The 23,505-nt window shown below is 38.9% G+C and overlaps 1 protein-coding gene across 1 annotated transcript in view; it reads right to left on the bottom strand.

Annotated features, from left to right (window-relative positions):
• Positions 1-23,505, bottom strand: part of COL21A1 (collagen type XXI alpha 1 chain) — a 124,991-nt gene that overhangs the window by 86,805 nt on the left and 14,681 nt on the right. The window contains exons 2-5 of the mRNA XM_054197217.1: positions 8,124-8,243; positions 5,206-5,757; positions 1,030-1,198; positions 678-894 (exon numbers count right to left, since the gene is read on the bottom strand). Of these exons, the coding sequence (XP_054053192.1) occupies positions 678-894; positions 1,030-1,198; positions 5,206-5,757; positions 8,124-8,211 (1,026 nt within the window). The 5' untranslated portion in view covers positions 8,212-8,243. The remainder of the gene's footprint in view (positions 1-677; positions 895-1,029; positions 1,199-5,205; positions 5,758-8,123; positions 8,244-23,505) is intronic.

Raw genomic sequence — 23,505 nt, 5'->3', positions numbered from 1 at the left:
CTGCTATAAATGCAAAAGTAGAGACATTCTATTCCTTCCCTCTGTTTCATCTGATAATCTTTCTTACAAGAGTTGAATACTTCACTGGAAATTACTAAGAAAGACTGAAAGAGAACCTTTAGATTACACTAGAAGACAATAAAATTGGTTTGCACAAAGAGGGGAATCCCTTCAGTGAGAAAAATAAGAAGCTGAAAAGAATTTTTAGTCAACAGAGAACTAGACAAATGCAGCTTATTTTGTAAACTGCTGTCTACTCTTCTGGAGAAGAAAGTAACTTCTGTAATTATATATTTTCAAGGAATTTAGACACTTAACAAAAATTCTCTCTCTAAAAATGGACTACTTTCATTCACGTTTTCTAGTCTCCATATCAAAGGCAGACGATACTTTCCAGCATATGTTAAGCTGTGTGAGCTTAAGAGCTGTGTGAAAAGAAGTCTCTGTGATCTTCGCAATTACCTCATGGAAACTACTAAGTAGAAAGCACCTGCAAAGCATTTACAGTCATAATCACTATGGCCAATCTCTGGAAACATAGGTAAAGTACCCCCCATCAATTTTTAAATGTCTAAACAGCCGAAAATAAGACCATGCTTTTTAAAAAAAACATAAAGGGCAAAGGAATAACGTGTACTTAAATGCGTATTTCAGCACGATGATGACTTACTCCTTACCCTTACACGAGGTGCAGCAAAAGTAATAACTTGCGTGCCATTTATTAAACTTGTTGTAGTGAATGATAATGTTTTCTCTTCTCCATTAATAGTGACTGCTATCTGTGGTCTCTTATCCAGACTCAGAATTCTCCACAAATCCCATGTCTTTTTTACTTTAAATCTTTGAGTGGAAACGAACACATAGGATGGCGGCAGACCTTCTGGAAACACATTCCTGAAAAAGGTAGAAAGGGAGAAAAAAGAAGACATCACTCAAGCATTCATATAAATCTTAAAGTAAGTCTCTCTCACTTCAAGCAAATGAAAAATATCTTGCTAAATTTAGAAGCGTATTTATAAATTTAAATACCTTGTCAATTCTGACAGGTCAACACGTGAGGTTACTTCATAAGCTTTTGCATTAGTGGTTGGTATTTGAATTCTCTTTTTAACCTTTTTCTTCACACCTAATCCTACAAGAATGTCAAATCCTTTTTCATCTCGAGCTGCCACTGGAATTCTTGTCGGACAAACAGATTCTGCAAAGTAACAAATGCAAGTATAGTTCAGAATATGACTTAAAACTTTCAAAAATGAAACCTCCCACTCACCTAATTTTTTGTAGCTACCTTTCAAGAAATGAAAGAGAATTGAGAACTGCCAGTTAATATAAGAGAAGGAACGTGCAGAATCCTCAGAGACATGTTGCGAGAACACTAAGATGTCGTATTTTACTGCAATTATGTTCACATACTATTTTGAATTGTCACCAAGTGTAGTTAAAAGGTATTACATCATCTGGCTAATAAAAATATTTAATTTAATTTCTAAAATTGTATGGTTTCAAAGTGCTACCCAATTATTCATGTTAATTTCCACAATGCACTAACATTTTGGATTAAACCAGCATCCCTCCCAACTATAAAATCAGGTTGAAAATGGACAAAGGTAGAATTATCTACAGCTATTTTCTTCCATCTTCTTTTGCTTGAAATGGACTCTGATCTATTTTTCCTGTTACATTGAAATCTGCTTGAAGCTATTCTTACTGGTGAAATATTATGTGATATATTATCTGTGGAAACCAAAGTTAGCTGAATGTTGTCTCTGTTTAATTCTCTCTACACAAAACCAATACTGGCAATGGACCTAAGTTATCTCCAAAAAAAAAAAAAAACATGAGATAGCAGAGCAAAATTTAATGCTAAAGCCAAAATTGTATTAGCAGAATAAATCAATTAAAAGAAAGCCAACAACTTTTTTCCTTTATTAAAATTATGCTAAACTATTTACAATAAATACATTTTCATCATTCATTTCCCATTGTTCCATCAGAAAAGCATCAGTTCATAGAAAGGGAAGAGATTAGGAATACATTCCAAAGGAGGGGTGGAGAGTTCTCTCATCTCCATCTGGACCAGCCATGGGCTGGAAAACTCACGTTTCAGTGCCAGGGAATTACCAGCTCAAAGGTCTAGACTGGCTTCTCTTTATATGAGCAATGCTGCGTGGCTTCTCTTTCTAACCAACCCAAAGGCAGTCAGAAGCTACATCGTTCTGCTGGGGGAGGCAGCATATATAAACTGTTAAGAAAATTCAGCTAAATGTCTGCACAAACTATCTATGTTGGGAAAGGACAATCCATCCTAAGGGGACATCCCACAGGTACCTGGGGCAGCAGAAAGAAGCCATGAATGTTCCCCTTAGTTTTCTTTTCCTCCCCACAGCAAAATGGCACCTGACTCCCAGTTAAAAATATATTAAAAGTTATCTGTCTGGTTCTACAAGAAAGAATTGCAAGAACTCTCTGCCTACAGTTTGGAAACTAAAATGTCTACCTTCTGAATGCTTCCAAAAAATAAAAAGTCCAACACAACTTTCCTTCTCACTCTTCTCAAAACACAGATGAAGGATTTAAGTCAACATACTTATGATATTAAGTAAGAGTAATAACATTTTATTCTTTTGGGTTTCTTCACTGTGTATTGTTATCATGGAAACATTTTCTAAACTCATTTATTTCAAAGCTGAATAACGGTCATATTGTGATTAATACAGATTACAGATAATCACATACACTGACAAGAAAATAAACACAAGAATCTCTTATCACTTACAGTATTAGAAATTTGGTGTAAGATCAAAAAATAAATGCAGAAATAGGATTACTTATATGAGAGGGGCATTATTCTGGATCCAAAGCCAAAGTAACTATTCTAAACCAATACAATACGAATTAAGCATTCGTTAAATTATACATTAAGGAACTATTCTTTATTCCAATGGCACATTGAAGAATTACATAAAAACATTCCCAGTAAGGCAGATGGTTTTGGGTCTTCTGGATCATCTTCTCGTGGGACTAATTTGACAACTAACTGAGCCGTTATACAGATGTAGAAGTCAGTGGCAAAATTAAGAACTGTCTTCCACGGGAAACAGGGTTAAGTTTCCAGTCCATAGCCCCAGTCACAGCAACTCTCTAGCCTACACTGAAATCTTGTTCCCTTTTAGTGTTTTTATATCATTTTCAGATGCTTTATTTTTCCTTCTGAAGCATGAAATAATTTCTTGATGTTAAATCCCATCATCTAGCACATAGGAACTTTTCTCAGCATCCTCCAGACATACTTCCGAGGTCTGCACTGAGTATTGTTTTTAAATGCATTCCTGACACACAATCTTTTCTACATTTTTGCTAGAAAATATTAATATTACAGGAACATTCAACTTCCAGAATAAATATTAAATATTCCTTAAATATTTAGGGACTCTTTTAGCCACGTTGTCCTTTCTGGATGACAGGTTCAGCAGGTTTTTTCACCCTGCCGTACTCTAAAACAAACACTAGAGTTCCCAAAAGGCACACGAGAGCCCTCCACCCCCAAGGCCCTTCATAATAGCATTACTTGCTACACGAACCACCAAACCTCAGCCCCCTTTTTCCAGAAAGGAAATACTGCCCCTATGCTATTGTATCTATGTTCACATAATAATGAAGTTATAAACACTACAGAGTAAAGGCTAGCATTTTTTTAGACATTTAAACAAAGACAATCCAGAGAGAATTGCACAATTTTCAGGCAGTTTCATGTGGTTGATCACAGCCAAATCATTGCTGCTTTGCCCCCATGGAACTTCCTCTCTCAGAGTCAGAGTGAAACTTAACAACATGAATAAAATAAGCCACCACTCAGATATAAAATTTCCAGTTTACTAGTCTTTCAGTTCACCCGCTAAAGACATCACGGTCAGAAATGAAACTGCCAACTGGCTCTGATCACTCTTTGAGAGAGGCATCTCAACGCTAACACGAGGTAGGAGCACAACATAAGAGAGTGGAAGAAAAGGGTCACTTTAAGTAAAACAGTTAAGTACACTTTTGTGTACGTAGTCAATATTCACATTACTTTGGTAAGAGTCGTGTCAAATATCAGAGCTGAATTTTAAAGGATACTAGTTAACTTCCTTCTGAAAGCAGAAAATCCATCTTGATGAAATATAACGTCACTTCTTCTAAACTTTATTAAAAGAAAATATTGTGCTTATTTGGGGGAATTTCTCCCTGTGTGAAGTTTTATTAAAGAGTTTAGCTGCACTTAGCTGATTTAATTTTTGGACTGACCATCTTACTACATCAGTCACAAGGAATTATTATGATTTTCATAAGAGTATCAAGAAATAAACACTGTTATCCTCAATATAAGTATCATCATATTTTTTCAATGAGGTCCATACTCAAAGTGAGAGCAAATGAAAACTATTTTTCATTCTTACTAAGTGCAGAAATATGGTACAACTGAAATATGACTTGCATCAATTCTCGGTAATAAAACATGTACAAAATAGAACCGACAAATATTCTCTGTATAACAGAGTCCTGAATGATGTATTTTAGAAGCAATTTGCTGTCTTTTTTATATACATGGGAAAACCATTGTTCTACAAAGTTATCAGAAAACTCAATGCAGTAATGCCGCTAGCATTCTAAAGCAAAAAGTAATTTTACAATGTTGGTCTTGGCTATTTCTTCTATAAAATCCTTCTAAAAAAGATCACAACAGCTTGTTACAATTCCAGGCACTTTTGCCAAGAGTCTTTCTTCTGGGTTTTTCAACACATACTAGCGGAAGAACTCCTGTTTGTAATGATAGGCTATCCTCTCAACTGTCAAGAAGAAATGATAGACTGTGGATGAGTATCAGCTGCACCTAGGAAAAGGATAAAGTAAGCCCTATAGTCTCAGAACTATGAGAATTGCTCAACTATTTTAGGGTTTCTGAACTTTACCAATGCAAAAAATTGGGAGCTTAGGGCAAAATGCTACATACACGCTGTGTTAAAGCACCCAAAGATACCTCTTTGCTTAACAGAGAAAATGATGTTTTGGGAGTGATTTCTGCAAACGAGACCAAAATGAAAGAAGATCATAGTAAAGATTTGTAGGTGCCTTATGTTATATTAATCATGCATTCTGCTTGTGAAATAAAGAAATATGGATACAGAATTACATTCTGCATGCCTAAAATATTTTACAATCACTTACCTTCACAGAGTTTCTGCTTTATAACTTCTTTAATTCTTGATATTGCAATATAATCTTCAACATAAAATACGTAAGTTGATGAAGGCTTGTTGGCAATAGCTTTAAGTTCATCCTCCTCAATTTCTGAGCCAACACCAATAGCAAACAAAGTGATTTTATTTTTCCTTGCTTCTGCTGCTACATCTTTGACTTCATCTTGTGACTTTCCATCAGTGAGAACAACTGCTATTTTTGTTAAAAATCTTGAAGATTTTGCAAAAAGATGGTCAAAGGCAAACTGAATAGCTCTTCCTGTTCTTGTATTTCCTCCCAAATAGTGTATGGACTCCATTTCCCTGATGAGGTTCTCGGTGGATTCATGAGTTCCGAGGGGAATTTCAAGTACAGGGTAATCACTGTACTGGACAACTCCGACTTGAATAAACTTTGGCCCTATGTCAAAATTTCTTGTAATATTGACAAGCCAGCTTTTGATTATTTCAAAGTTTTCTGGGCCAACACTGTAGGAGCCGTCTAAGATAAACACTAAATCTGCCGGAGCAGTTCTGCAACCTAAAAAAAAAAAAAAAAAAAAACCAAAACCATTTTAATAAACTCTTCCACTTTCTTCTTCCACAGGAAATATTTTTCATATCAATTGCTGTTTGTATGAGAATCTCTATTCCATTTTAAAAAAATCAGCTGAGTTTATCAGAGAAAACAAGATTGTTTCTGTAAGCCACACAGATACAACTTGGTATCTGAAAACCACACCACCTTCTGTTTTTTACATTATCACTAGAAACAACTATGAAAAATACTGGAATTTAGTTCCTTCACTGGCAATTGCGTTTCATGCAATCAGCAGAGAGAAATACATTTGGGGTTTTTCCATATCTCTTTGCCTGCAAAGATGATAAACATAAAAACTCATTTTTGTTATCAAACCCAGCACACTGCAGAGGAAGGCTACAGTCTGAATATGCCAGACTTCAGCAGTAACATCCCGTCCTTTAACAAATACATTTTAATTGACTTCTGACACTGCTACATGGCACTTACAAAACTAGTTATTCTAAAAACCCGAGTCTCAATTGAATGTTGCTTAGTGATCTAATTCAACCAGCAGAATATAAGATCACATAAGCATTTAATAAATATAATGTAATTGCATGATGACTTAGGCATGGATTCAGCACTACTAGCTGTAGTCACTTATAAATGGATCTTTTAAACTAAATTGTCAACTACAGGCCTTTTAAACTAAATTGTCAACTACAGGCCATGGACTGACACGAGAATTTCTATAGGACAGTCCTATCCACTTTATATGCACATCCTCAGATGGAGGGAATAACTTTCTAGAGGAGAGGCTTTTTAAAAGGTAGCTGTTTAGAAGACAAAGTGGCTGAATAAAAAGATTAACAGATTTAGAGTATAAAACTTGGTTTGGTGGGGTTTGAGATGCTAATTTTGAAGAATCATAGAATCTTCATGGTTGGAAAGGACCTTTGAGATCATCAAGTCCAACCATACACACACACACAAAAAAAAAAAACAACCCCTACAATCTCTGTCACTAGAGCATGCCCTGAGGTGCCACATCTAGATGTTTCTTAAACACCTCTAGGGATGGTGACTCAACCACCTCCCTGGGCAGGCTGTTCCAGTGCCTGACCACTCTTTCAGTAAAGGAATTCTTCCTAATATCTAACCTAAACCTCCCCTGCCGCAACTTCAGACCATTTCCTCTGGTCCTGTCATTATTCACCTGGGAGAAGAGGCCAACACCCACCTCTCTCCAACCTCCTTTCAGGCAGTTGTAGAGGGCAATGAGGTCTCCCCTCAGCCTCCTCTTCTCCAAGCTAAACATGCCCAGCTCCCTCAGCCTCTCCTCATATGACCTGGTCTCCAGACCCCTCACCAGCCTGGCAGCTCTCCTCTGGACACGCTCCAGCACTTCTATGTCCCTCTTGTACAGAGGGGCCCAGAACTGAACACTGCAAGGTCTGTCCCAGAGCTGGGGTTATCTCAGCTTCCTCTCAAAGAACCTTTATTTTTGTAATTTAGTTTCTCACATAACATTAAGCTATTCAAAACATGACTTCTGAAGAAATGAAAATATAAATACTCAAGACACAAGTTTCAATCAAGACTGGAGCTTTACAGTTCCATCTGCTGCCTTGGGCATTTCCATGACACAAAAAGAAATAAAGATATTCCCTTCTGTCCTGGTTTCAGCTGGGATAGAGTTAATTTTCTTCCTAGTAGCTGCTGTGTTTTGGATTTAGTACAAGAATAATGCTGATAGCACATACTGTCTTAGTTGTTGCTAAGTAATGCTTATATTAAGTCAAGGGCTTTTTCAGCTTCCCATAGAATCTGAGGGAGCATAGACAGGACAAGTTGGCCAGAGAATATTCCATGCCACAGACGTCATGCTCAGTATACAAATAGGGGCTGGCCAGGCGACAGAAATCCACGATCACTGCTTGGGATGAGCTGGGCGACCAATCATCAGGTGGTGAGCACTTGTGTTGCATCACTTATTTTGTATATTTTTTACCATTATTATCATTATTATTGTTTTATCTTCAGTTACTGTTCTATTAAACTGTCTTTCTCTCAACCCATAAGGATTTTTTTTCCTTTTTCTCCCTCTTCTCCCTGCCCTACTTGGGGACTGGGGGTGGCGGGGAAGGGAGAGAGTTGAATGGCTGCATGGTCCTAACTGCCAGCTGGGGTTAAACTATGACATCTTCCTAAAGGAGAAATAAGATATTTAAGATACTTATCATATGGGATTTTCACCAGGAAAATTATACTGGAAAAAAAATCACCATTAACAGAAGTGTACATGTGGACCTGAAAATGGATACTATAAATTCAAGGCATGCTTTGAAGTTGTCCTTATCTGAAATATAAAAATTAAGACTTACTTGCTCTTGTTTCCCCATCTTCAGCTGAGACGTAATCATGAAGTAGCAGAATTAATAGCATCTGAAAAAATGTTATCATCTGTGCCATGTGTATTGTATTTTCAAAGTCTTGAGATTAAACTAGATGAGGAAGAAATTAAAAGAAAATGCGGTGTTATTATATTACAAAACAAATCCAGACTTCTGTGTTTTAAAACTTGTGCGTGAGGAACAACTGTAAATCAAATTTGCAAGCCCAGACATACGGCCAGCCTGCAATGGACAACAGATCCAAAAAGTGTCATCAGGCATGTAAGCCCAAAACTGAGATTCTAAACTCAACAACACTCACGAGCCTTTCTATGTAAGCTCGGTTTTCACCAAGGCACGTTTATATACTTCTCCTGATCGGTAAAGACATAAGTAGGTTATATTCACAGTGACATTTGTCCAACCACTATCCCACTCTGCAGCCATTATCCAAAGACTTGACAGCTACTGCTCCAAAATATGGCAAGTGTTTATGTATCAAGTACCAGTGGGGAGATGTTACTCCAGTCGCAACCCACACAGCTGGCTACTTCAGGGAGTCTGGGACACTTTCCACTCCTCTACCCAAGGATGAGACTGCCACCAGAAGTCAGGGTCTCAGCGAGACCCAGCCCTCTCCCAGCAGAGCCGAGCCCTGCAGACTGTGTACCATAACATCCAAGGTTACATAAATTATATGCATCTTCAACTTTTGAATTTTTCCTCTGTTTATGTCTCCTTTGTTATCATGGTCTCTGAATTATATCTCCAAAAGGGTCCTGAAGCACAGATGCAATTTTGGTCTTGTGTTGCTGTCATAAATACTATTTGACAAATTTACTTAAATTAAGCCATATTTATTACTTATGTTTATTGCAAAAAAATAGAATCATAATGGGAAAAGACACGTTTTTGGAGTACTGGATTAGAGATCCATTCATTTCAAGACTCTGAAAAAAGCTATACTGAATCTCTTTTGTTTTCTGTCTTCTCATCCTCCAAGGCAAAATGCAATTTTTCTAACTACATTTTATCCTCCACTACAAAACATGAACACTCTGACAGAATAAGAGAGGATTAACTGCTGGTCTGAGTAAGTACGTGCACTAGTGACTGAGAACTGGCACAGGCTACCCAGAGAGGCTATGGAGTCTCCATCCTTGGAGATACTCAAAAGCCTTCTGGACATGGTCCTGGGCAACTGGCTCTAGGGTTGGGACCAGAAGACCTCCAGAGGCCCCTTTTAACCTCATCCACTCTGTGACCCTTTGATTTCTACTAAACTATGTGAAGTGATACTTGTTCGTGTAAGCGGAGATTTGGTGAATCAAATGTCATTAATATAACAGAGGACAGAATTTTACAATAACTTATATCTATTCATATTTTAACAGAAACTTTTTTTCCCCATTGAGTATTCGGTTTGCATTCAGAACAACATTGTCTTTGTGCTGCTCAGTCATTGGCCAACTAACCTACTGCTTTTAAATTTTCCCATATTTTCCCACATTTACAGGAAAATCTCTAGATCATGGGAAAAAAAAAAAGGCAGCTCAGTTCAGGACAAATTTTCAGTAGCAGTTCAGGGCCTATTCATTGCACTACCCTTCAGTGTCACTAATTTAAGTATTTTACATCTAGCCAGAAGACTAAATATTCCTCTTCTCTCTACAGGCTTTGCTTTGTCAGTCATGTTAGTTTTTATCTATTATACACTAGTTTATCACTAACATTCTTGCTGCTTTTTTCAGCCCATTTCCTAGAATTCAAATGGCTTCCTTGAATAAGGCAAAGATTCCTTCCATTTTCTTATCTTTATCTTCCAGTCATAAACCTTTACTTATGCCGAAACCAAAATGATGTACACACTCACATAAAAGGTCAAATATAAATGAAAATATTTATTACACAACAAAATCAAAAGTCAATATAATGAGGGGAGGATGAAAGCTGTGTGTATTTGTCCTTTTTATATAGCTAATCTTTAATTTTGAACTCTTCAGGGTAGACAAGGTGTCCACCACATTACTAGTAATAAGGTACTGGCAGATGTTCTGAAACTTCTGCAGTGCTGGAAAATACTATTCTCCAAAAATACACAAAAACACAATTCAGCATGCCTATTGCAAGTGCCTCTTATGAGAAGAAATAGGTAAATGGAAATAATTAACCATTTTCTTTTCCAAGACTAGTCAAGGGAGTAAGAGAATGCCATTTAATCACTATAACACACTGAGCAGACATCAAGCAGCCAGTAAACTGTTATCTGCAACAAAATTCTCCAGCAATCTTTCTCTCTAAAGGTGCATATACCTGACATGATGTTTTTAGGAAAATTATATCAGAAAAAGGGATCACAGAGTTGTAGGGGCAAGACAATAACATGTAGAGAGGTAGTAATTTCAGTGTCAGGTTCATTTCTGGTCGATTCATGATCTGCATTTGCCAAATAGAAGATGTGCCACAAAATCAGTAAGTTGATTTACTCTGGCTTTTCAGTCAGCTGCTTTGCTTTTTCCACTGCTTATAAAGCACTCATTCCATTAAGACAAAAAAAAAAATATCTCCACAAACAACCTCAAGAAATGCACACCAGTCAATTTCCAGGAAATGCTACTCCCACTTATTATAATCCCCCAAAGCTAATAGTGCAAAACCATAATTATTATATTATTAAATATCACCTCCAGGTTACAGATAATTGCAAGGTAACACCACACCTTGTTATTCATATTATCTTGCATCAGAAGGGGTGAGAAACCAGATGAAGCACTTTGGAGATAGGACATAAGATGCACAACGATGCTACAAAAATACTGGGATGTCAACTTCCTTTAAATAGATTAAGTGTCAGTTTCTTGTCCCAGCTATTAGAAAAAGGATCTGTTTAAACTATGAAATTAAGTGTATGCAACTACATGTACTAGGCATGTAATACATGAGAAAAACTTACCATAGCAGAAGTGGACAATTAAATTGATTATTTCAGACTTGATGGTTTGTAAGATTCATCATTTTAAAATCACTTTCAGCCTTTTCCGTGGCAAGTGTTTACTGAAGGGTAAAACACATCTCTCATGAGGCCAAATTGAGCAATACCAAAGAAGAACATATGAAATTAAATCTACGTGGGAATCGGAATAGCAAGCAACCAAAGAAGGACAACCTGCACTCTTTGAAACTACCAGAAAAATGTCAGCATATAACCGGAAAAAAAAAAAAAAAGACAGACGACTGTACAGAGAGCCAATATTTATTAAAAAACCACAATGTTGGCCCCAACAAACTATAAAATCCTATAGATTTCTCCAACCAACAACCCCAAAAGGTCCAAAAAATTCATAGAGAATAGCTGTGAAAAAGACGACTAAGGAAAATATCACAACAGTACATTAACTAATTTTTGGTGTTTGCCATCTCTGTGGTTGTCTAAACAGTTATTTATGTAAAATCCGTAGAATTTATGTCAAAGGAAAATAAAAAACAAGCCACTTAATGACTTCACTGCATCAGTCTTCATTAAAAAGTGTATGGGGACTGCTATCAGTAATATTGCAACTCTTTTTGAAAATGACACAGCACACTAAATCTACAAAATCATTTTAACAACACGCTCCCCGCAGTATAAAACTTTTATGTGCTCCATGACATAAGTGCAAGCACTTCAGGTCAGGTGGGGACATCAGCATCCTGCTCCCTGGCACAGCTCTTTGTCCACCAACACCTGCAGAAGCCATTAATGCCTTCCCTAAACTGCACCACCTCCTTTCACCTCTGCTCATCCTTCCGCAAGCATTTACCCACTGGTACCTTCAGGGATGAGCCCCCCAGATCTGCAGGAACGGGAGAAGCTACAGGGAAGAGGAAGATGCTCAGAGCTGGCTGGGTGGGAAGGGGAGAGCAGGGGGCTGCAATGAAGCCCTGTGCCCCCGAGGAAAGAGGTGCTCCACAGAAACACTAATCATAGAGTCATAGAATGGTTCGGGTTGGAAGGGACCTTAAAGATCATCTGGTTCCAGGGACACCTCCCACTAGACCAGGCTGCTCAAAACCCCATCCAGCCTGGCCTTGAACACTTCCAGGGATGGGACATTCACAACTTCCCTGGGCAACCTGTTCCAGTGCCTCACCACCCTCACAGTAAAGAATTTCTTCCTAATATCTGATCTAAATCTCCCCTCTTTCAGTTTAAAAATGTTACCACTTGTCCTCTTTATGAGGGAGCAGAATAATAAGTATTACTTACTTACTTATAAGTAATAATACTTTACTGTGGGAGAGGTGAAATGCTGCGAAAGCAGCATTTACTGGCTGTCCTGGAATAAAGAGAGTGTCAGGGAGCCTGGTTTGGGAGCAGAAAGGAAAAATCATGTCAAAATCACCGCAAATAGGAGATGAGGGGTGTTACAGGGGAACTAGAAGTAAGGAAAGGAAAATTCATGGGGATATGCTGTGGTGTGCTCCACTCACACCCCCAGCAGAAATGTGCCGTCCTCTGAATTTTTCAGTTCAGTGTTCTCCTTCTATTATTCATTTGCATTCATCTCATCCATGTATATTTTTTAAACAACAGGCAAAAATTAATGGCACACCCCTCCTACGACCCTGCTGGTCAGCTCTCATCAAGTTGTCTTAAAACTCAACAAAACGGGAGTCCTGAAAGAAAAAAAGTAGAACAAAAAAGAAGAAACGTTTGCAAGTTCCTCCTGGCCACAGCCCCACGTACCCAAACAGAGGGAACTGCTGTTCACCGTGCGGCCTTGGCAGCACACGAGGGGCATTTCCAAATGCGCTCTCACTCCACCAGTAGAAGAAATAATACCAGGAAAACCTCCACGAGCTATCAGGCATCAGTGCCAGGGAGCACAGGAGGGAATTACAGGGCAAGAATCATATATGTCACACTTCTCACAGTGAAGAATTTCCATTCTTCACTAGTGAACAAAACAGCAGCTTTCAGCATACATCTTTAATCTTGAAAGACATTAAAGTAATGAAGCTATCACACCAGAGCATGATTTCTTTTGGTGAAAACCATGCTCCAGTTTATAATTCTGAAAAAGAATCAGTAAAATTACTGGCAAAACAAGTTTATCTGATTTGCAGAATCAAATTGTATTCCCTCAACAGATCAATTTTTCCATCTATTTGTGAGGGTCCTTCTGTATTTCATTTACAACAATGCCTGAAAAATGGGAAATGCTGAACTTGAGAACTTCATTATAACTATAAAGCCAAATAACTATTTAGTAGTCCAAAATGGACTTATTAATAGAAACCAAAATTAAAAGGATAAATCCAAGACTTAAGCAACCAGCCAATAAGGATTCCAGGAACTACCCAGTGTTCAATTTATTTCAAAGAAAATAATAATATAGCACTGCACTTTTAACAGTCAAAAAAGATGCCAAACCAACAACTCCAGAGACCAAACTTCTGTGTCTTGTCGACACAGCAATTACAGCACAGGCAATAGAAGTGTACTTGAAATTACTTACAGAAAATACTTGCCCAAGAGCCATATTGTTAACATGGAGAGGCCACCAGTAATATCAGCCCAGGACCACTCCACTGACATTGACAAAAGCCAAAATTCATCACTGCTGATTATATTATTTCTACCTCCATTTTTTTTAAGAGAAACGAAGAAATTTGTCTCTATGTTGGTCCATGGATGCTGCTTTCTCCTCTGCCCCCGTGTGCTAAGGGATGGCAAATCTGTCCCAGCACTGCACAGGCAGCAGGACACGGGATTCATGCTTGCTCTTTATTTCCTCTGCATCTGCTAACAGCAGCAAGGACTCGATGACCCTTATGGCCGTCCAACTCGAGATATTCTATGATTCTATGATATTATGCTGGCTATGTGAAAAATTTAAAAAACAAACAACAAAAAAAATCCCAGAAAAGAATATTTAAAATAAAACTTTTATCCCGTCTTTTTCCAAATTACCTGCTGTGATTAGTTTGTGGTTTTACCAAATGTAACCAGGAAAACACATGTATCAAACTGCTTTCCCACCTCTCAGTTATACCAAACCACTTTTAGTATGTGGAAGCTCACAGAACAGAAATCCATACAGGTTTACTAAATAAATACACGGACGTTGCATCCAGCTCCAGTAAAGAGTAGCAGACTGAGAGAGTGTTAGTGGAGAAACACCATGTGTGTTACTGTATTTTTCATGGCATCCTCCATGCTTATTTCATTTTTTCACCATAGATGGGAGAGTGCACTGCACTCAGAGGCTTTGTAATCCTGGTGGTGCACAGGGTGGCAGGAGCAAGCTTTTGGCTGTCTCCCAACTCCACAAAACTGTTTAAATTACAGCCACAAGGGCCTATCATATGTTAACTGAGACAGGATACTGGGCTAGGTGGACCTTTAGTGTGACTCATTATGGCCATTCTTCTGTTCTTCACTGTATGCTTTTTATCTTGGTTTTTTTACATGCCACCTTGATAGCAAAAGGGATGTTTAGCGTGAGTGTAAACAGTCCGCTGGGGTAAAATGGTCCATCATGCACAGAGAGATAACAAACAGCTTACGTCAAGGCCTCTGCTCTGAGCCCCTGAAATGAGGGCTTGTAGAGCACACCGGGTACTTCTGACTATCTTTGAGACTTGAAGATTCGGGCAAGTTTCTGTGCATCTCAGAGAAAATGAAAGTTAAAACCATAGCAACACTACTAAGCATCAGGCCCTCTTGAACCATGACCCAGAGGGCAGTAGTATAAGACCCTGTTCTCCACCAAAGCAGAGTTAGCAGAGTACTGTTTCTATCTTCACCAAAGGCAGGAGAAAAAGAGGGTACAATAAAGTTTGGCCACATCACCCCATGCCCTGTGAGGGCATGGTCAGAGACAGATGAATTACAGCCTCCCCAATGCACATTCAGCTTGTTGTCACATACAGGAGGAAAACCTCAGCAAAGTTCAGAAATTGGTAACATATTGACTCACCTACATGCTGTGTCATTTTAGGCAACTTTAACCAATTGGACGGTTCCTGCAACATATTTCTTGCTTTCTCCTGGGCGCTGCAATTTTGCTGTGCAGCAGCATTTGCACAAACAGGGCCCTCAACACTGACTGGGAAGGAAATTGAACTCAGGTTTCCTACACAGTGGACACGTGGTACAGCCATTACTGAAACCAATAACCTCTACTCGATTTTTGAGTAAATCCTAGGCTGCCCACACGTTAGAGGTGGCAAAGGCATGCAAATCCCAGAACAGCTTCGGTATGCAGAAGTGCACAGAGGCTCAAACAGCAGCATCACATGCACGCACAGCAGAAGAATTGCGCATGCACAGTGGAGGGATTTCATATCCAAATTAAGTTTTCAGGAGGAAATTTAGGTGCCTAAGCAGGTTAGGCAGTATTTCCACTTTGCATTTAAGGTGCTTAAAAGCAGCACCTTCTGTATCTCAAAAGGGAGTTTGCTGATGCAGTCTTTCCATATCCCGCTTTTCAGTGCCCAGATAAGTGCATCATTTCACTTCCCAGGAATACTCTCTGAAGAAACTTTCCGTTTCGAGCAATTTGGAATCTTCCAGAATCAAAAATATTTGCTCTTCAGCGCAGTTTTGTCACTATTCAAACTGGGGAATGGAGAGAGAGAGAGAGAGATTTCCTTTCTCTGAAAACCCTGGCTTCTCTGCTGCATGAAGATTTCTTGCTCAAGAACTACACTGAAGAAATATACAGAAAGGAGGAGTTCCCTCCTTTGCTTCTTCCCATTGCTAGTTACTGACTAAGAAGGAAGCCAGGAAGGGTATGATTTTAACCTTTTCCAGCATTCCGAGAAAATAACCAGACTAAGGGTTATACATATTGTCTCGCCTTCCAAGTATAAATTATCACTTCTCTCATATTACATCACTGTATAAGCATCTCTTAATTCAGCTAGAGATTGTTAGGTTTGGCCTACAAAGGAACAAATATTAAAACATTACAACAATAATGACTGAAAGGACATACAGGAGATTCCTTGCATTTCCAAAATTTATGCAATACTACAGAATCTGTACAGCAAGAGAAAAGTAACCCTGAAAATTAAATAATGTGGAAAAGTAATGCAATATTTCACCACCTTCTTTTTATATTTGTTCCCTCTGTTTTCAAAATTAATGGATTTTACAAATAAAATCTTAAGGGCCATTTACATTTAACTATTTATTCCTAACTCTACCTTATACAGCAAGTCCTAAGTATTCAAAAAGTCTATGAGGTTACTCCAAGTCAGTTACTTTTAACAAGTAATACATCTGAATCTGTATTTATTTCCACTTGGATTTCAGTCCCGTTCTGCATTCATGTTTTCCACGTATTCTTCCTCTTCATTTATTTTTCTTGGTGGGCACAACTGATGGGGTTATTATACGTGCAAACATTTAAAAGAGTAACAGCATTTCCTGGGAAGGGTGAGGCTGTGAAGACATCATTAATTTAGGCTTGGTTTGCACACACTTACATGCACATAAATGCAGGATGGTATATCAACAGATAAAATCTCATGCATTTCTTTCTATTTCTATGTTGGAATCAACTTTTTTGGCATAATCACAAGTATAGTTACACTCATACCGAGAGTGTTCTACAACACTGAATATATGATTACAGAGTAGTTCAGATGAGTTTTTATTAAGAGGGGTCAAGAAAGAAAATTATGTCTTTAAGTTACACATATTGTGAGTTTTCTTGGGTTTTTTTTTAATAGTTAGTACTAGTGCAACAACAATGAAAAGCAGTTGTAAAACGGTTCCGTTCTGGCTAAGTAATACTTAGTCTATATAAGAATACCTGGCTAGAGAAGCACATAGTTAGCGTACACAGTTTGAGATATTTTATTTCCTAACCCTGAAATCAAGCAGAAAGCATTGCCTGGACTCCCTTAAAAAGAAAAGGCTAATGGGGCTTTCATTTGGGCCCTCCCTCCCATTCCCACCACCTTTGCTGTCCTTTTTACAGGAGCAAGAGGCACAGCTTTGTTTCCCCTCCCTCTAAAAGTCTGAAAAGCCTACCTGACAGACAAAGAACAGAAATTTCCAGACAGAGCTGGAGAAACACATGGAAGAATTGGGGAGGGATGCAGGCAAAGACCTCTTGCAGCTGAGTAAATGAGTATGTCAAGTTCACAGCTGCAGCAATGGGACCTGTGCAGTGTCAACAATGAAACGACCTGGGTTAGCTGAAGGTGAATGTCCAAGTGCCTGCAGAAAGTGAATGAATATTGGAGACCTCAGAGAAACAGTAGCATCACATCTTGTCTGCATTTTCAGAAATCAGCCTCACCTGTCTCTGCATATATATCTGTGGTCCCTCAGGTATGCACTAGCATGGTCTGTTCCCACTGCTCAAACGTTATTTTGGATTTCTCCCCCAAAGCTCAGTAGAGGCACTAAAAACTATTTCAAGTTTATGTTTGATATTTCATTAATTTGTGCCGCAGCTGCAATTTAAATCCCGCATTAAAAATGATTGATTTAACAGTCAAAAGAGCATTGCCCAAAGACAAACCACTTCAATCTTCACTCCAAAAGACATTTTAGGGATAGGTAAGGAAAAAACCCCAATGGGCTGGTAGTTTAAATGAAACTATTCTGGAACATGATTACAATTTTCACTATTAGAGGTATTCAAATACACAAAAATAAACTCATAGGAATCAGTACTACACTCCGTATTATAACTTTGATATCTAGATTGCATAAAGTGTTCTGCAGATTACATAAAGGCGCAGAGAGGATTAAAGAAATTATGGTATTTTCAGCATATTTCAAAAAGAAAGGCTTTATGCCAACTGTATAAAGACTTCACACCAACTTCAATGCTGTACATCACAACGTAAGCAGTTGATACATATTTCAACCCAAGCAAGAAGGTACATATTTCTGAAAGCAAAGAATCCTCTTAAGAGGGATGGGCTGATTGTTTATTTTTCATATGATTCAGTACAGTACAGCAAACCCACAGACTCCTCCAGTCTACAGCAGAGAAAGTTTGTATTCCTGCTCCAACATCTGCAGTCACAGAAGACTTGTATTTTTAAATCCAATTTATTCTGGCACTTTGCACTTTGTTGGATTTATTCCCACTCTAAGAGGATGCCGTGCCAGGTGCCGGCAATTAGTTATTACGGGTTAAAGAAAAAGCAGGCTTACCACAGCATTTGAGCTGCTGGACTGATACACGACTGATTGGAAAACAATATAGGATGGGCAACTTATGTAAGCAACCACAGCTGGCAGCTCAGCGTGCTGGCTGCAACAAATGAATTTGAGGTCTCCCTGGAAACCATGATTTCATCCCGTCTGCGAAAAGCCCATGCTGTTATTTCTCTCTTTATCAAGCAACTTGAGATTCCACAGAATTTTCCCTCCTTGGACAGACCCAAGGAAAACAAAACAGCTAATCAATAGGATAAAATCTGACACTCAAATTGTATAGTTGAAATTAACCTAGCATAGGATAATAGCATTCTGTGTAAGAAAAGTTTCAACCTACTCCTACAGGAAATCCAAAAGTTCGAATTTCGAGTGTGCATGCGTATATGCGTCTATATTACCAAACAGGGAAACAGAAAACAATTTAATACAAATGACTACCTGGAGCAACAGTTTGGGAGACCATTTTGTCTGAGCTAAGGAATGTAGAGTTCAATTGGGCCAGTGACAACTGTTGGTAAGCAGAGGGGAAAATAGTAATTTGGGCACATAATGCAATAATTAAATTATATCTAATAATTATATAGAATAATTATATATAATTGCATATAATTGTATATAATTTAGCAATGAAACTACTATAGAAATTGGCTCAAGTCTGAGAGAAAGGTACAACAATCTCTAACAACGAATGCTGACAGAAAGGCATAAAGGCAATATAAAAATGGAACCAAACCAAGTAAAAACTTCTAATGCAATTTAAAGACTAAATTAGGATCATGCCTCGTTGACAAGAGATACACAGAATTGCTCATCCATTACTGGTGTGGCCTCAAAGTCCTCAGAAAAGCAAGCCAGTAGAGGATTCAGAAACACTGTCAGCACTATCAAATTCAGCTAAGTGTTGATACAACAGATAGATGTTTCTGCCAATGGTTCCTCACTTACTTCTTTCTTTTCCCCTAACATTTATGTTCTTTCCATCTTTTTATTTTTGTTCTCCACTTTTCAAAAAGGGAGGGTAGGGAAAGCTTAGCTGTAATTTGCGATGTGATGACTGCAACATTTGCTGTGAAAACAAGAGAGAAGCAGTAAGAAATACACAACAGGTGATTTAAAATAAGTTTGCTATATGAAGGAAAGAGTAAGTCTATGGGCTCTGTTTGACTCCCGCAAGTAAGGGCCAGCATCAGAAAGAGAAGTTCTATTTTCTGCTTCCTATCTTTCTCTTCAACCCGTTTGTCTTGTTCATGCCTCAGACAGGTTTGGATTCCAGCATCAAGCTCAACAAATCAAGCCCATTAGTGTTACTCATTGTCTTCTTCCACAAATTACACTTAACGCTATTCTCAGTGTTAAGTACCGTCAAATGGTGGAAGGTGTAAGAATAACACAGATCCCTGCCTTAGCTGAGGGTTTCAAAACTTTAGTTGAAAGCTTAGTCCTTTCCAGTCCTTCAACTGTCCTCCCTCTTTTTCTCTTTTTTACAGAAACATTTGATAAAAGGCAAAACAGATTAATCTTTTTTTCTTTTTTAAATAGCAAACTGTAGCCATGGGAAAAGCTGGTTAAAGTCTCTGTTCAAGCTTCAAAACTTGATTTTGTCGTTTTGTGCTAAAGAATGAACGGATGTTTATTCCATTTAACTTAGTACAACAGCCTTTAAACTACATATAAAGGTATTATGAAGTAGACTGGCCTTTAAAATATTTGACTATTATGTTAGCATTTTGACAACGATATATAAACTCGCTGACATCAAACCAAGAAGAGTCATATGAGGTAAACAGACAAAAAAGAAATTTAGGTTTTCCAATTCTATGTTTTTTAAATGATAGTTTTGGGGTTTTTTTTACTTAGTTTTCTTTTTACTGAAAATATTGACAAGTCATTCAAAGGAGGCTGTGATTGCTAAAGGAATGGAAATAGCAGAAATTCTAGAGGAATTTAGGACCTCAACTGCTGAAAACTTTGGAAAACTGCAGTTGTCTTCAGTGGAGCTAAATCAGACCCTTAATATTTTAAACAGTTTTTTGAGACAAGAAAACAGAAATTTAGCACGTTCATGCTCAAAGGGCAAAAGATAAACATTTGCTGTTTCAAGTGTATCCAAAATTTGGTACTTTGAGAAACATCCGCAGTTCCAGATACGGTATGCTCCCACACAAAAATTAAAACCATGCAAAATTTACATGCTTAGCTGCTTTTCACCTGCAAGAAGACTAAAGATACTCCAGCAAGTATTCAAACTCACTTTCTTTGCAATGGGATGACTCTTCCAGCCTGTTACAAGAAGACAATTATTTTTACTACAAACATAAAGTATAAAACTCCTTCCTGGTCCCTACCATATGTTTTTCCTTCAGTCCACCAAGCAACTAAGGACACAGTAGCTGTAGAGTTGAGTAACTAATAAATGGACAAATCACACCAAGAAGGTTTTGCAAAGGTTCAGGACAGGGAGAAGGCCAGGGCCGCCCAGCACTACGCAACCCATATCTCTGGGTATTCCCTCTCCAGAAAATTCCTGTGTATTCCTCTGCTTTCAGCTTTGTTTCACACAGGTAAATAGCATTAAGAAAAAATATGAAGTAAGCCAGCAGATACCATACAAACCTCACTCTGGATGTTGTAAATTGCTTTCCGACAAAGGAAAAACACCAGTATTTCCCAATTCCCTGGATGGGTGTCTAAGCAAGGAGCTCTTTTAAGTTGTACATGAAAGCACACACATTTAGAAGAGAAATGCCGTTTCAACATCCATAAGTTAAGTGAAAGGTCATCTGCTTTGCCAAAGCCATTATATGTGATCTTGAGAAGATAAAGGATCATCCAGGGTATTTTTGCTATCTAGTTTGACCCCTGTATGCATAAGCTATAGATTGTTTACAAGAAACTGGATTAAACTGCATTTTTAAGAAAAATATCTAATCTTGTTTTCATGACTTGAGTGCATCCCTCCTGTCCACCCTTAATCTTTTCCACTGCTTAATCAGCTCCACTTTTAAGAAGCTGCACCTTATTTCAAAGATTAATTTGTCTGAATTTCCAGCCACTAGTTCTGCCTACAACTTTCTCAGCAAAACTGAAAGGTCCCCCGGACTTCTTTCCATCTGTATGTACTACACAGCCCAAGCCACCACTCCCTGTCTTGTCCTGCATATACTAAACAACTTGACTCTCCCAAGATTCATGTTGCTATACTTGTCTGCCAAATCCCTTCTCCTTTTTGTTACTTTCCTTTGAACTCTATTTTTGACACAATGTTTTTGAGGTGTGGACATAGAACAGAGCGCGATATTTTAGCGTGCTGGTAAGATCCTAGATTGATTCCCTGCTTTTATTCAAAAGCCTTGTACTTCACACATCCAAACTTACTGGTCTATTTTGTCCCAGCCCTGGAGCAACAGCGCATATTGAGGTCATTATCTACTGAATAGTGACACCAAAAAAACCCAACATCTCTGAAGTAACCTACAAAGAATAAACTGGTGACAATGATTATTCAGGATGATCTCAGAAGCATTGCTGTTTGTAGATATCCCCTCAGTGTCTGCCAATGAACCTGTTTCTAATTATTTAAAGAATGGAAAAAATGGCCTTTGCTGAAGCAATTTAGCTCCTGGGGGGTGGGAGGGGAGGCATGCAGCATTGCTACGACTCACTGAGAGAGAGCTGAGAGGAAGGTCAAATGTCTGGGAAGACTCTAGGACTCCTGGGTCGTGGGGAGCGAGGATGGGGAAGCTGCATGCAGTCCTGGTCAATATTGTTCTGGGGCTGTGGGGATATAAGTAGGAGACAGGAATAAAATCGGTCTCTCTTCCTCTCTCCCCCATCCCCAACCTCCCTACCTAAATGCAGAGAAAGCCGCAGGGAGATCTCAGCACAGTCTGCAACTACCTGGAGGGACGGTGTAGAGGAGATGGAGGCAGACTGCCCCACAGCCGTACAGTGGAAGGACGAGGGGAAATGGGCACACATGGGAACAGAGCAAATGCCATCTCAATGTAAGGGAAACATTTTCTACCAGGAAGATGGCCAGACACTAGAAGGCGTGGCAAAATGTCCATCTTTGTGGTTATTCAAACCTGGACTGAACAAGACCCTAGCCAGCCTATGCTAACTGGGTCTGCTTTGAGCAGAGGCTGGGCCAGATGATCCCAGGAGGTCCCTTCCAACCTCCATGTTTCGGTATCTCTGCAATTCCTTTCCAGTACCCCTCCTTCTCCCTCTTCAGAGTACGATTTCCAGGGCACTCGCCCTCGAGGTGCATGGTCCCTCAGGCACATCACCCTTCTCCAAGCCCTTTGCTTTTCTGTTCTGTTGCAGAACAAGGCCTGTGAAGGTAAAAGGAGAGTGTGATGAAGAGGAGACAGAAGAGGTGGGACAGGGTGAGGAAAGCAGGCCCAGACAGCCCTGCCCTTCTGCTGCCCCAGAGGCCAGAGTGGGGCTTCAAGGGTGGCTACTGTCACCCCTCATATCTTGACCTCCCCTCTTGGCAACATGACCAGCAGACAGCTGACTAACCAGGAGACAAAGTCTGGGTATTCAGAGAACACCCCACACTCTGGGCATTCAGAGTACACTCAGCAGCTGCTCCCTATCTTCCCCATCACATGCTCAGAATATGCATCCATATGCATCCATCTCCACATGCACGTGAGTTGTCTACCAAACATCTTCCAGTTTCAAGTCAGCAATGATAAAACAGTTGTGTATTTCTTTTTTATTATTATGGCACCTCAGAGGTACTTAAGAAGGAATTCATCATGTGGCCAGAGGCAATAGGAGCCTTTATAGCAGACATCCACCAGCTCTTCAGCTTTCAACTTTCAAAGCGGCCTTTCATTGCCTGTGATTCTTTAACAAGCAGCGGTGGCTTTCCCCTTTCCATGAGTAACTCCAGCTCTTCTCTTTTGTTGTTTAGGGGACAGTGTTTGTATTAACATGTTAAAAATGTTCCCTACATGTCTTTGTGTGCACGAATTTTCACATGTGACACTTTGTAGTTGGATACATAGCTCCATACCTGCATCATAACTGCCTAGCTGTCACATTCTTGGTTTATGATGAGCCATACCCTTGGTGATGCTGGGGAGCGATTCTCCCACTACTAAACTGGCAAAACCATACATACCATCTCATCTCTCCTTACGAAAAAGTCCCTGAACCCTCTAATACTGCTATAACTATTTACCTCCAATA

Source organism: Rissa tridactyla, chromosome 3 (assembly GCF_028500815.1).
Source record: "Rissa tridactyla isolate bRisTri1 chromosome 3, bRisTri1.patW.cur.20221130, whole genome shotgun sequence".
Lineage (NCBI taxonomy): Eukaryota > Metazoa > Chordata > Aves > Charadriiformes > Laridae > Rissa > Rissa tridactyla.
The sequence above is the reverse complement of the archived record's forward strand: the minus strand, read 5'-3'. Positions and strand labels throughout refer to the sequence as shown.